The sequence below is a fragment of the Taudactylus pleione genome, unplaced genomic scaffold (genome assembly GCF_031769625.1).
Source record: "Taudactylus pleione unplaced genomic scaffold, aTauple2 ptg000842l, whole genome shotgun sequence".
In the NCBI taxonomy this organism is placed as follows: Eukaryota; Metazoa; Chordata; class Amphibia; order Anura; family Myobatrachidae; genus Taudactylus; species Taudactylus pleione.
Genome location: NW_028285244.1, coordinates 5,080,523 through 5,092,614, shown reverse-complemented (window position 1 = coordinate 5,092,614; position 12,092 = coordinate 5,080,523). Strand labels below are relative to the sequence as shown.

The 12,092-nt window shown below is 47.3% G+C and overlaps 1 protein-coding gene across 1 annotated transcript in view; it reads left to right on the top strand.

Annotated features, from left to right (window-relative positions):
• Positions 1–12,092, top strand: part of PARP4 (poly(ADP-ribose) polymerase family member 4) — a 271,504-nt gene that overhangs the window by 197,153 nt on the left and 62,259 nt on the right. Inside the window, exon 39 of the mRNA XM_088458553.1 lies at positions 2,831–2,908. Coding sequence (XP_088314679.1) covers positions 2,831–2,908 — 78 coding nt within the window. The remainder of the gene's footprint in view (positions 1–2,830; positions 2,909–12,092) is intronic.

The following is a 12,092-nucleotide window of genomic DNA, read 5'->3' as shown; positions in this document are numbered from 1 at the left end:
CAGTTCAGACACTGCCAGCTTGAGTCAGGTCATTCCCCTCATCAGGCTTTTGCAGAAGCAGCTGGAGAAAGTGATGGAGGAGCTAAGACGGAGCGATTCCGCTCGGCATGTGGGACTTGTGGATGAAGCCCTTCATTCGCTTTGCCAGGATTCCAGGTGGTCAATCTGTTGAAATCAGACCACTACATTTTGGCCACCGTGCTCGATCCTAGGTTTAAAGCCTATGTGGTGTCTCTCTTTCCGGCCGACACAAGCCTGCAGAGGTGCAAAGACCTGCTGGTGAACACACTGTCAGCTGAAGCGGAACGTGACACGTCAACAGCTCCATCATTTTCTCCCGCAACTGGGGCTGCCAGGAAAAAACTTAGGTATCCTAAGCAACCCGCTGGCGGTGATGCAGGGCAGGCAGGACCAAGTTTGGATATCTGGTCCGGACTGAAGGACCTGGCAACAATTTCTGACATGTCTACTGTCACTACATATGATACTGTCACCATTGACAGAATGGTGGAGGATTACATCGGTGACAGCATCCAAGAAGGCATGTCAGACAGTCCATACCTGTATTGGCAGGAAAAAGAGGCAATTTGGAGGCCCCTGTACAAACTGGCTCTATTTTACCTGAGTTGCCCCCCCTCCAGTGTGTACTCCGAAAGAGTGTTTAGTGCAGCCGGGAACCTTGCCAGCGAAAGGCGTAGGAGGTTGCTTCCACAAAATGTGGAGAAGATGATGTTCATAAAAATGAATTATCAACTCTTCCAGGGAGACCAGCCTCCAGAACGTACAGAGGGACCTGTGGTGGGGGATTCCAGTGGGGACGAGTTAATACTCTGTGAGGATGAGGATGTACACAACACTGAAGAGGGTGAGGAATCGGTGGATGAGGACGACATCTTGCCTCCGTAGAGCCAGTTTGTGCAGGGACAGATTAATTGCCAGCTTGTTTTGTGGGGGCCCAAACGAACCAATCATTTCAGCCACAGTTGTGTGGCAGACCCTGGCGCTGAAATGATTGCTTTGTTAAAGTGTGCATGTCCTGTTTATACAACATAAGGGTAGGTGGGAGGGCCCAAGGACAATTCCATCTTGCACCTCTTTTTTTTTCTTTGCATTATGTACAGTTTGGGGCCTAGTTTTTCAAACTGCCATCCTATCTGCCACTGCAGTATCACTCCTAGATGGGTCACGAGTTTGTGCCGCCCACTCGTGTCGCTTAGCATAGTCATCCAGCTACCTCCGTGCAACCTTTTGGACATAAAAACACTATTGTGAGGTGTGAGGTGTTCAGAATAGACTGGAAATTAGTGGAAATTAAGGTTATTGAGGTTAATAATAGCATAGGAGCAGAAAAACCAACACATTCTGTGATTTTAGCTGTTTTTATGCTTTTTTAAAAAAAAATACAGATCCAAAACACAAAACCCAGAACCCAAAACACGGAAGGGTGGTTTTGGCAAAACCAATCCAGATCCAAAACACGAAGAAAGATCCAGATCCAAAACACAAAACACGAAAAGTGGCCGGTGCACACCCCTAGTATGTGGGCAGATGGGGGACTTGCTCACTTTTTCGGGTGCCCCAGAGTGCCACCTGATTTTCGTGAGCCTCATAGTATATCTCAGTCAGAGTAAGAATGTATGTTTTATTCTCTGGCGGCTGCCTGGGAACTTCAGTTTTTCTGAAGTGCCAGCCAAGAGCCGGTGCAAGTTTCTAGGCTGCTGATAGCTGTCGCCTTCATTTATTTCAGGTGTTATTATTTTAGTACTATTTTTGGAGCTCCTCAGCCGCACCCCTCAGCTGCAGCTCAGGATGCCTGGGGAGGGCTGTGTAGATATTATATATTACCAGTTATTTATATAGCGCACACATATTCCGCAGCGCTTTTACAGAGAATATTTGTCCATTCACATCAGTCCCTGCCCCAGTAGAGCTTACAATCTATGTACCCTACCACATGCGCACATACTGTACATACACACTAGGATTGATATTTTTCGGGAACCAACTAACCTACCAGTATATTTTTTGAGTGTGGGAGGAAACCGGAGTACCCGTTGGAAACCCACGCAAGCACAGGGAGAATATACAAACTCCACACAATTAGGGCCGTAGTGGGAATCGAACTCACGACCTCAGTGCTGTGGGGTAGTAATGCTAACCATTCCATCATCTATGGCAATAGTCACCTCTATCTTCTGACAGTCCGCTCACTCACCACAAACAGTTAGTGCCCAGGATCCAGCACCTCTGCGCACTAGAGGCACGGCAACAAATGAATTGTCTCCCTGCTGCTCTTGTAGCAGAGAGTGTATTTAGTAGCCACAGTTTATCCCCTGCATAGGACCCTGCACAGGGGAGGTAGGTGCAGCGTATCCGGTACTGGGAAGTGGCACGTTAGGTGGGGGCTGCCTGTCAAAGAAGCCCTACGCGAGGCTTTAGGGATGTATGTATTTGCTTCTGTTAACGGAACATTTAGGTGGGTAAAATGTGATCTTTTATTTCCTTGCAATTATAATTGTTGCACTGTTAATTGATTTCCCTTCATATACTGCATTGCGGGAGTTCAGAATGCAATCAAGGCTCTTTCTCTAATTCTAAACTTATGGCAAATCTTTTACCTGGGCACAGTGTATATTTGAATGTGCCAGTCATTCCACTGTGATACTGGCATGCCCCAGAGGTGGTTACATGTTGTTACACATAACTCAGATATGTTACCCTTCACATCCAGACAAGTGATTTTTACTGCATTATTGTGTATTTCTGATGAAAGTTTTTACACTTTCAAATTAAAGGTTAATAATCCAGAAACTTTGGTTACTCTATCTAGGAGACATCCGGCAGGGGATTTAGTGCAAGAAAAGCACTTGATTCGTTTGAACCCGCAGCTTATTCAGTATCAGATTCAGTATGTTACATTTTGTTTTATTATATGTGCACGTTTGGGGTGTATGCGTTTACTTCTGTATATGACACATGTAGGGGGCAGAATGCAGTTCTTTTTTTTTTTTTTGTAATTCCCTTGCACTTATAGACTTGTCACAGTGTTATGGTTCATTTTTAGCCGTCCACAAATGGGTTATCACTTTAGTCAGCAGAGTAGAGACAGGAAAACAGATCACTCCCGGACGGTATAAAGTGGGACCTCAACTTCCCTTTGGTGTCTTTGGGGAACTTCCAAATCTGTCCTACAAAACAAGAAAACCAAGGGAAGGGGCATAGGGAAAGTAATTTGAGCACAGGATCGTATGAATAATGGGTAATTAGTACTAAGAATAAATAGTCCACAGTAATAAAATGATACCTAAAAAAAGAAATTTAGGAAAATATTTGGGTGTGGAGGTGCTCCCCCTGAGAGTGTGGGTATATGAACTTAGTGAAAGGAGAGAGAAGAAAAACTCTCTTTTTGGGGGGCACTCAGCTGTAAATATTATGTATCAAAATGGTTAATAATTAACTTTTATTAAGTATACATTAAGATACATTAGCAGGTCCAAACAAGCTAACGTCTACGAATACAGAACACAGGGACACAGACATGAACATATAATAAAAGCAAGGTCTCAATTATTAAGAAGCCAAGTGAAATATTACTAAGAGGTGTTTATAAGGTCAATCAACTGTGGTGGTATTTATATCCACCTGGATATCTAATTATCCTAGTAAGAGTAATATCTTATACTAGCACAGTGGCTAATCAAAATTACAGCAAGCACAGAAACGTTAGTCGGCTCGATAATAAGGTATGTCGTCTTATAGAAGAATGAAAATGCTTGAGATAATATTGGCAAAAAGAACGTAAAGAGATATACACCAATCAATTGAATCGACCGACAAATATATCAGCATGTGTATATATCCATGACAGAACATCCATAAGTCACCTAAAAATTAACCCAGGTACAAGCGGACAGATAAGTATAGGCACCAAGGAATAGGGTTGTGACTACTCCCTTCTAGGATATCAAAATGCGCTCTTGGATTGGCCACAACACAGGGTAAAAGTTCACCTGTGTTTCTCTGCTTATCAGCATCTGACTGAGGAAGCGATCAGTGAAACGCGCGTCTCAGACCCACGAATCCCGCTGTGTACAGGCGGGATTCAGCACAGCAGCACAGTCACAGGCTTTCCATGACAGATCCTCTCCACCTGATGCCGGCTCTCTATGTATGAGCACCCAGGTACTTTCTATACTTTCTTCCTACTTTTAGCACATGTGGTGACTACATATCTTATGCGTGAGCACATGACCCTGCAATGCTTATAAGCAACCGGGCTCTGCTCACACTGGATTAGTCACACTGTAGCTGTACTTTTATCTGGCGGCAGCACAGACTGCGATTCCATGCTGTGTGATACAGAGTATACGATCTCCTATTATCTTATATTCCATATGGGCACTCTCATTGATACCCTGTCATAGGAGGCTCCTGCAATATATACGCACACCAGGACCCTCTGGTGTACTTGGTCCAAAAGCAGATGTCCATTGTACTTATTCCCAACCCTGGGGAAGCAAGACATGTCACATGTCATTCACTGACACATTATAATGAGATGCAGCAGCTGCCATTTTGATATCCTAAAAGGGAGTAGTCACAACCCTATTCCTTGGTGCCTATACTTATCTGTCCGCTTGTACCTGGGTTAATTTTTAGGTGACTTATGGATGTTCTGTCATGGATATATACACATGCTGATATATTTGTCGGTCGATTCAATTGATTGGTGTATATCTCTTTACGTTCTTTTTGCCAATATTATCTCAAGCATTTTCATTCTTCTATAAGACGACATACCTTATTATCGAGCCGACTAACGTTTCTGTGCTTGCTGTAATTTTGATTAGCCACTGTGCTAGTATAAGATATTACTCTTACTAGGATAATTAGATATCCAGGTGGATATAAATACCACCACAGTTGATTGACCTTATAAACACCTCTTAGTAATATTTCACTTGGCTTCTTAATAATTGAGACCTTGCTTTTATTATATGTTCATGTCTGTGTCCCTGTGTTCTGTATTCGTAGACGTTAGCTTGTTTGGACCTGCTAATGTATCTTAATGTATACTTAATAAAAGTTAATTATTAACCATTTTGATACATACTGTCCTACAAAACATAAGCTGACAACACAGGCTGCATGGAGTTATTGAAGGAAACAAAATAATTTGCCAATTTATATTTCATCTCTATGTTAGCCATCTATGATTGGGGTATACCCATGAATTAAAGGGTGGGTTGCAGGGGCAGATTTGGATGGAAAACCAGCTGGGGAAACTGCTGAAAGCACCCCTAATAGGGTTGGGGTCTGTTAAGGGGGAGGGGTCTGGTGAGGTGCATGGTTTACATATGATTAATGGAATAATAGTGGTGCGCTCTGGGGCAATTATAATGTGTTAATTAGTGAACTTGAGATAAATAAAATAATAACTTGCTTGATGTTTAAACTGCACAATGTCCTGCTATTGTAATTAACAAAGTCCCAACTTTAAATCTGTATGTAGGGCGTTCTTGAGAATATTGGATAACTGACAAGATGGTATGCATTCCTTATCCCTGAACGGGAATATTTACGACCAAAAATCCTGCTGTCTCTTATGGAGAAGGGTCTTTGGATAGTCCCAGGGAATATGTGGCTCCTAAAACGTTTATCTCGTGATGTCTGTCGGATGGGTGTTCTTACAGTGTGCTTGATGGTACCATAAACCTCCTTGTTCAACTCTCCACTCCCTTGAGTCATAGGAATACGTGCAATAAATTAGTTTTTATCAGACTGGAGTCTGTAGGATATATTTTGTATCATTATAAATTGTGCAGCTGCATATCTCACACACCTAATCCCCTCATAAACATCTGCAAGAGCACTGGGACAAGGAGAACCAGCAGGAGTGACACATCATATGGGGTAAGAACAAGCCATTTCTTACCTACCTGCATTATCGTGTTCACCAAGATCCCTGATACTGTACTAATGTATTGTATTTGATGTGTAGAGTCGAACAAGGAGGTTTACGGTACCATCAAGCACACTGTAAGAACACCCATCCTACAGACATCACGAGATAAACGTTTCAGGAGCCACATACTGTATTCCCTAGGACTATCCAAAGACCCTTCTCCATAAGAGACAGCAGGATTTTGGGTCGTAAATATTCCCATTCAGGGATAAGGAACGCATACCATCTTGTCGGTTATTCAATATTCTCAAGAACGCCCTACATAAAGATTTAAAGTTGGGACTTTATGTTAATTACAATAGCAGGACATTGTGCAGTTTAAACATCAAGCAAGTTATTCTTTTATTTATTTATCTCAAGTTCACTAATTAACACATTATAATTGCCCCAGAGCGCACCACTATTATTCCATTAATCATTTACTTACAGAGATCAGGATACCTCTACTAGTGGAGCAGCTAGGGAAAATTCCCAGATAGGACCAAGAGCGCTGTAAATCCCTACCTTAATGGTTTACATATGGGTTCCCCCATGTAGGTACATCATTGGAGCAAACTGTACACAATAAACTCTACCTGCAGCTATTCTGATTGGCACAGCAGCATATGTTTTTTTTATTATAAATATTGCCTAGATGTAGACATCTGATAAAATAATTTATTCGTATGCAGGTTAAACGTAACGCATGTGTCAAGTGTACATAACAATGGGAAATGACTGAAAACGCACTTTGCATAGTAATTGAAGAAAAAACATGTTAAACTTCAAAACAACAATATTATAATGACAAAAAGTAGTGCCGAAAAATGAAAACATGTTTTTGTCCATTTAATAGCATACTAAAGAACAAAGTCTAATTACCTGGGGGTATATTTACAAAGTGTCGCTTTTGGCTTTTCGGCAGTTTATCGGTGAGATTTCATGCCGCTGATTTACTGTAGCCGAACTGACGAAAAACTGCAGAGAATCCAGACTTATCGGCCCAACATCAATGTTTTACCATTAGAGGTTTAGAAACCCTGCATTACTAAGTGAATTAGAAACCAAAGAAAAACCGCTGACCCAAATAAACAAGGTGGCTGGCACAGACGACCTAACTCAAAAAACTTCTTCAGGGTCCATAGGGCTCCACAGGGAGACCTTCGGGCATGTAGGTAGTGGTTGAGGATTGGGCACCACGCAGTTAAAGCTTTCAGCTCCCAGGATGCATCAGTCCATCTCCCTATACCCCACCCCCTGAGCCGGCCGGCAGTGCCCAGCTGGAGTCGGGTCACAATTATGCAGTGGGCTGCTTAGGCAGCATAAATAGCTTTTATTTTATGATTTGTTTATTTTATATTTTCTTGTTGAGCATGCAGCAGCAGCAGACTGTCCACGGAACGTCTGCGCTGCCGATCTGTCACCCCTCCGGGCGCCACAACGCCAGCTTCAGCTGGGGATTTTGGTGGGCATCCCGGGGTCCTCGCTAGCCGGCCCCGCGGACGGACCCAGACTGCTGCAGCCTGACGCAAGGGGACAGGTAAGGTGGGTCATCGCTTGCGGGGACCCACGGATTGGCAGTCATACCTTCAGTCACAGGGGACAGACTGGAGGCGCAGAGAGTGAACACAGGCTTTGTCCACAGTGATCCACCAGGGTACATATGGAGCTGGAATCCAGCGTCGCGGTGGTTAAAAATCAGCATCGGGATGTCAGCTTTCCCCAGCATCCGGATCGGGATGTCAGCTTAAAGCGGCCCCTCCCCTCAGCTCAGGGCGCCATTCCTCTAAGGTCTCGTTTCCCTGAACTGCTCTCCTCCGTCCACGCCCTCTCAGAGGTCTCCGTGGGCCATTTTCTCCAGGCTCAGCCACAGCTCTCTCAGGGAAACGCAAGGTCCGGTCCCCCTACATGCCTCTCCCTGGAGTCAGGTTATGTAGCGCTATAGCCTACCAGATGTTGAGTCACTGACCACAGAATCTGTGTAGTTGACTGTAGTGCCTTTCTGCAGTTATATGGTATTTCTGCATTGTACAGTATGTGACTTATGCTAGCGCTGCCTGTCTTTTTATTTTTCTATACTGTCAGTATATATCTATCCCTTTTTTTCTTACTTTGCCCTAACATACAGGCAGTGGCGGGCTGGGCCGGGGGGCAGGGTGCCATGTGCCCCCCGGGCCGCAGCGTCATGCGGGCCGCGGGCCGGTGCAGTCTGTGTCACTGTGACACAGACTGCACCGCGTGTGTAGCGCTGACCGGACTGAGTCCGGTCAGCGCTACACAGCACAAACACACAGCCGCCGGAGCCGGCAGCTTTGTGTTTGCTGTAATCAGCAGCCGCTGAGAGTCTGTCAGACTCTCAGCGGCTGCCGCTGCTCCCACTGCGGGAGCCATCTTCCGGCTCCCGCAGTGGGTAATGGGAGAGCCGTCGTCATGACGACGTCTCTCCCATAATGCAAAGCGTCCAGAGGAGCCGGTGGAAGCGTCGGGACCAGGAGCGGGAGTTTCAGGTAAGTGTTTTTTTTTTATTTTTTTATTAAGTCTCTCTCTACTAGGGGGGGGATTACTATGGGGGCACTACCAAGGGGGGGGGGGATTACTATGGGTGCACTACCAAGGGGGGGGTTACTGTGGGGGCACTACCAAGGGGGGGGATTACTATGGGGGCACTACCAAGGGGGGGTTACTATGGGGGCACTACCAAGGGGGGGGATTACTATGGGGGAACTACCGGGGGGGGGATTACTATGGGGGCACTACCAGGGGGGGGTTTACTATGGGGGCACTACCAAGGGGGGGGATTACTATGGGGGCACTACCAAGGGGGGGGATTACTATGGGGGCACTACCAAGGGGGGGGATTACTATGGGGGCACTACCAAGGGGGGGATTACTATGGGGGCACTACCAAGGGGGGGGGATTACTATGGGGGCACTACCAAGGGGGGGGATTACTATGGGGGCACTACCAAGGGGGGGGATTACTATGGGGGCACTACCAAGGGGGGGATTACTATGGGGGCACTACCAGGGGGGGGATTACTATGGGGGCACTACCAAGGGGGGGGATTACTATGGGGGCACTACCAAGGGGGGGTTACTATGGGGGCACTACCAAGGGGGGGGATTACTATGGGGGAACTACCGGGGGGGGGATTACTATGGGGGCACTACCAGGGGGGGGTTTACTATGGGGGCACTACCAAGGGGGGGGATTACTATGGGGGCACTACCAAGGGGGGGGGATTACTATGGGGGCACTACCAAGGGGGGGGATTACTATGGGGGCACTACCAAGGGGGGGGATTACTATGGGGGCACTACCAAGGGGGGGATTACTATGGGGGCACTACCAAGGGGGGGGGATTACTATGGGGGCACTACCAAGGGGGGGGATTACTATGGGGGCACTACCAAGGGGGGGATTACTATGGGGGCACTACCAGGGGGGGGGATTACTATGGGGGCACTACCAAGGGGGGGGATTACTATGGGGGCACTACCAAGGGGGGGGATTACTATGGGGGCACTACCAAGGGGGGGATTACTATGGGGGCAATACCAGGGGGGGGATTACTATGGTGGCACTACCAGGGGGGGATTACTACTGGGGGCACTACCAGGGGGTGGATTACTATGGGGGCACTACAAGGGGGGGACTACTACTACTGGGGGAACTACAAGGGGGGACTACTACTACTACTGGGGGCACTACAAGGGGAGGGGACTACTACTGGGGGAACTACAAGGGGGGACTACTACTACTACTGGGGGCACTACAAGGGGAGGGGACTACTACTAGGGGCACTGCATAGGGGGAGGGGACTACCACTGGGGGCACTGCGAGGGACCACTGCTGGGGGCTCTATATAAAGGGCAATACTGGGGGTACTGCATAGGGGGGAGACTACACCTGGGGCCACTATTTAAGGGACATTGCATAAGGGTTACTACTATTGGGGGCACTGCATGGGGGGTGGACTGCTACTGGGGGCACTGCATAGGGGGTACCACTATTGGGGGCACTATAAGGGGCCTACTACTGGGGGCACAAGGGGCACTCAACAGGGGGGACCACTTCTGGGGGCACAAGGGGCACTGCATAGGGGGGGATCACTACTGGGGGCACTACTGGAGGCCTGCATAAAGGTGTTATCTCCTGTGGCACACGGGGGCACTGCATATGGGCACTACGACAGGGGGCTGCCCCTAATCTTTATTTTTACCTTACATTAATCCCATATGGACCCGCCTCCTCCCTGAAACACTTGAGGGGGGGCGGCGCCGTAGCACGCACGTTCTTCGGGCACCGTGGCTACACGCTACTCCTCTGCCAGGGCCGCCTGCATGCATTTGCCCCCCAGGCTAAAAGTTGCCAGCCAGCCCCTGCATACAGGTGTATTCTGGGTTTTTCCAGTGCTTCACATTTCTACAACAAATGTATTGGTGAGGGTTGTCGCATACAGTTTGTTACTTCACTGTGCCATATTTGTGCTGTGCGCTCCTACAGCTTGCCCAAGCATAAGACAGGATCAGTATATTGCATTCCTAGTTGTATCCTACATACCCAGTGGTTGCATTATACCCAGTGCCATATTATGTGCTATACTGCTCTACAGCTATGTCTAGCAAAGGCAAGAGTAGTAAGCAAGCATTTGCACCCATACTGCTAACATGCAAATTATTTGCTGCAGGCTTAATTGAGGAGGACTTGATACAAGATGGGTTATGTGTTAAGGGTTATACTCCACCAGACCCATCAGACACCCCTGTTCCTGCACAAGAGCCCCCCTGGGCTTCCTTTTCTCAGGTGCTGCCTACTATTACGGACCGCCTAGCGGTACCGGCTGTAATTTCCAGTATGGGGTTACCACAACAGGCTGTAATTCCCCCTATGGGGTTGCACAACAGGTTCAGGCGATACAGGTACCTCCTGTGCCCCCTCCATGGGTTGACCTACTCTCTAGCTCAGTACAGAGTCTGGTGGCTACCTCTACAGCCTTTCAAACTATGTTGCAAGGTGAGAAGCCCCTACCCAGTAAGCCTTCTAAGCGTCCTGTGTTATCACGGTCCACGCAGCTACCAGATTCTGAAGTGTCATCTGAGGAGGCAGAAGATGTTGATCTCTCTAACTCTGACTTCCCTCTGGGGGAGGACGAGAGTCAGTCTAAAATTAACATTCCTGCCTTGGTGTGAGCTGTTAGATCCATCTTACTCATAGAAGATGTCGAACCAGCCCTTAAATCTAAGCACCCACTGTTTGAACGACAGAGTTCCCTCTATCGGATCACCTAGCTGAACACATGGCTGCGGCCTGGCAGACGACTGGTAAGAAGTTTCAGCCCCAAAAACATCTGACCTCCTGTTATCCATTTCCTGTGGCTCATTGTTTAAAATGGGAGACTCCCCCTGTGGTAGATTCACATGTTATGCGTTTAATTAAAAGCGCTATGTTACCTATCCCTACAGTAACTCCTTTGAAGGATCCTATGGATAGAAAGATGAAATCTTGCCTTAAATCGATATACTCTTAGGAGCTGTTGCCCGTCCAACCATGGCTATTGCATGGGTGGCTAAAGCTATAGAGAGCTGGGCTGACGCACTTGAAGACTCTTCCCTAAGATGCTTCTAGGGATCAGATGTCTTTTGTTGCTCACATATGAGTTGAGGCTTCCTATATTGGAGAAGCAACATTGGATGCCAGTCTCCTAACCTCCAGAGTCTCGGCCGCGGCAGTGTCTGCCCGCCGTACCCTGGGGCTACGCTCATGGAAGGCAGATGCGTATTCCAAGAAAGGCCTAGAAGTGTTACCCTACAATGGGGAGATCTTGTTTGGCCCAGACCTTGACAAGATTGTAACTACGTTGGTGGCATCAAAAAGTGCATTTCTGCCTTCAGCAACTACTGATACAAAGCCTCGGACTACATCACTTAAGTCTTTTCGTCCTCACATAAAGCCTAAAGGTCAGTCCTTTCCTAGGCAGTCAACTTCCACTAGGGCCGCCAAACCCAAGACCAAGCAGGCCTGGACCACCAGACGCCCTGCTTCAAAACCCAAGGATAAGCCATCAGCCTGACGGGATGGACCTTCCTCTGGGGGATCCCAGAGTGGGAGGCCGACTTCTTCAGTTTGCCCAGTGCTGGTGTCAAA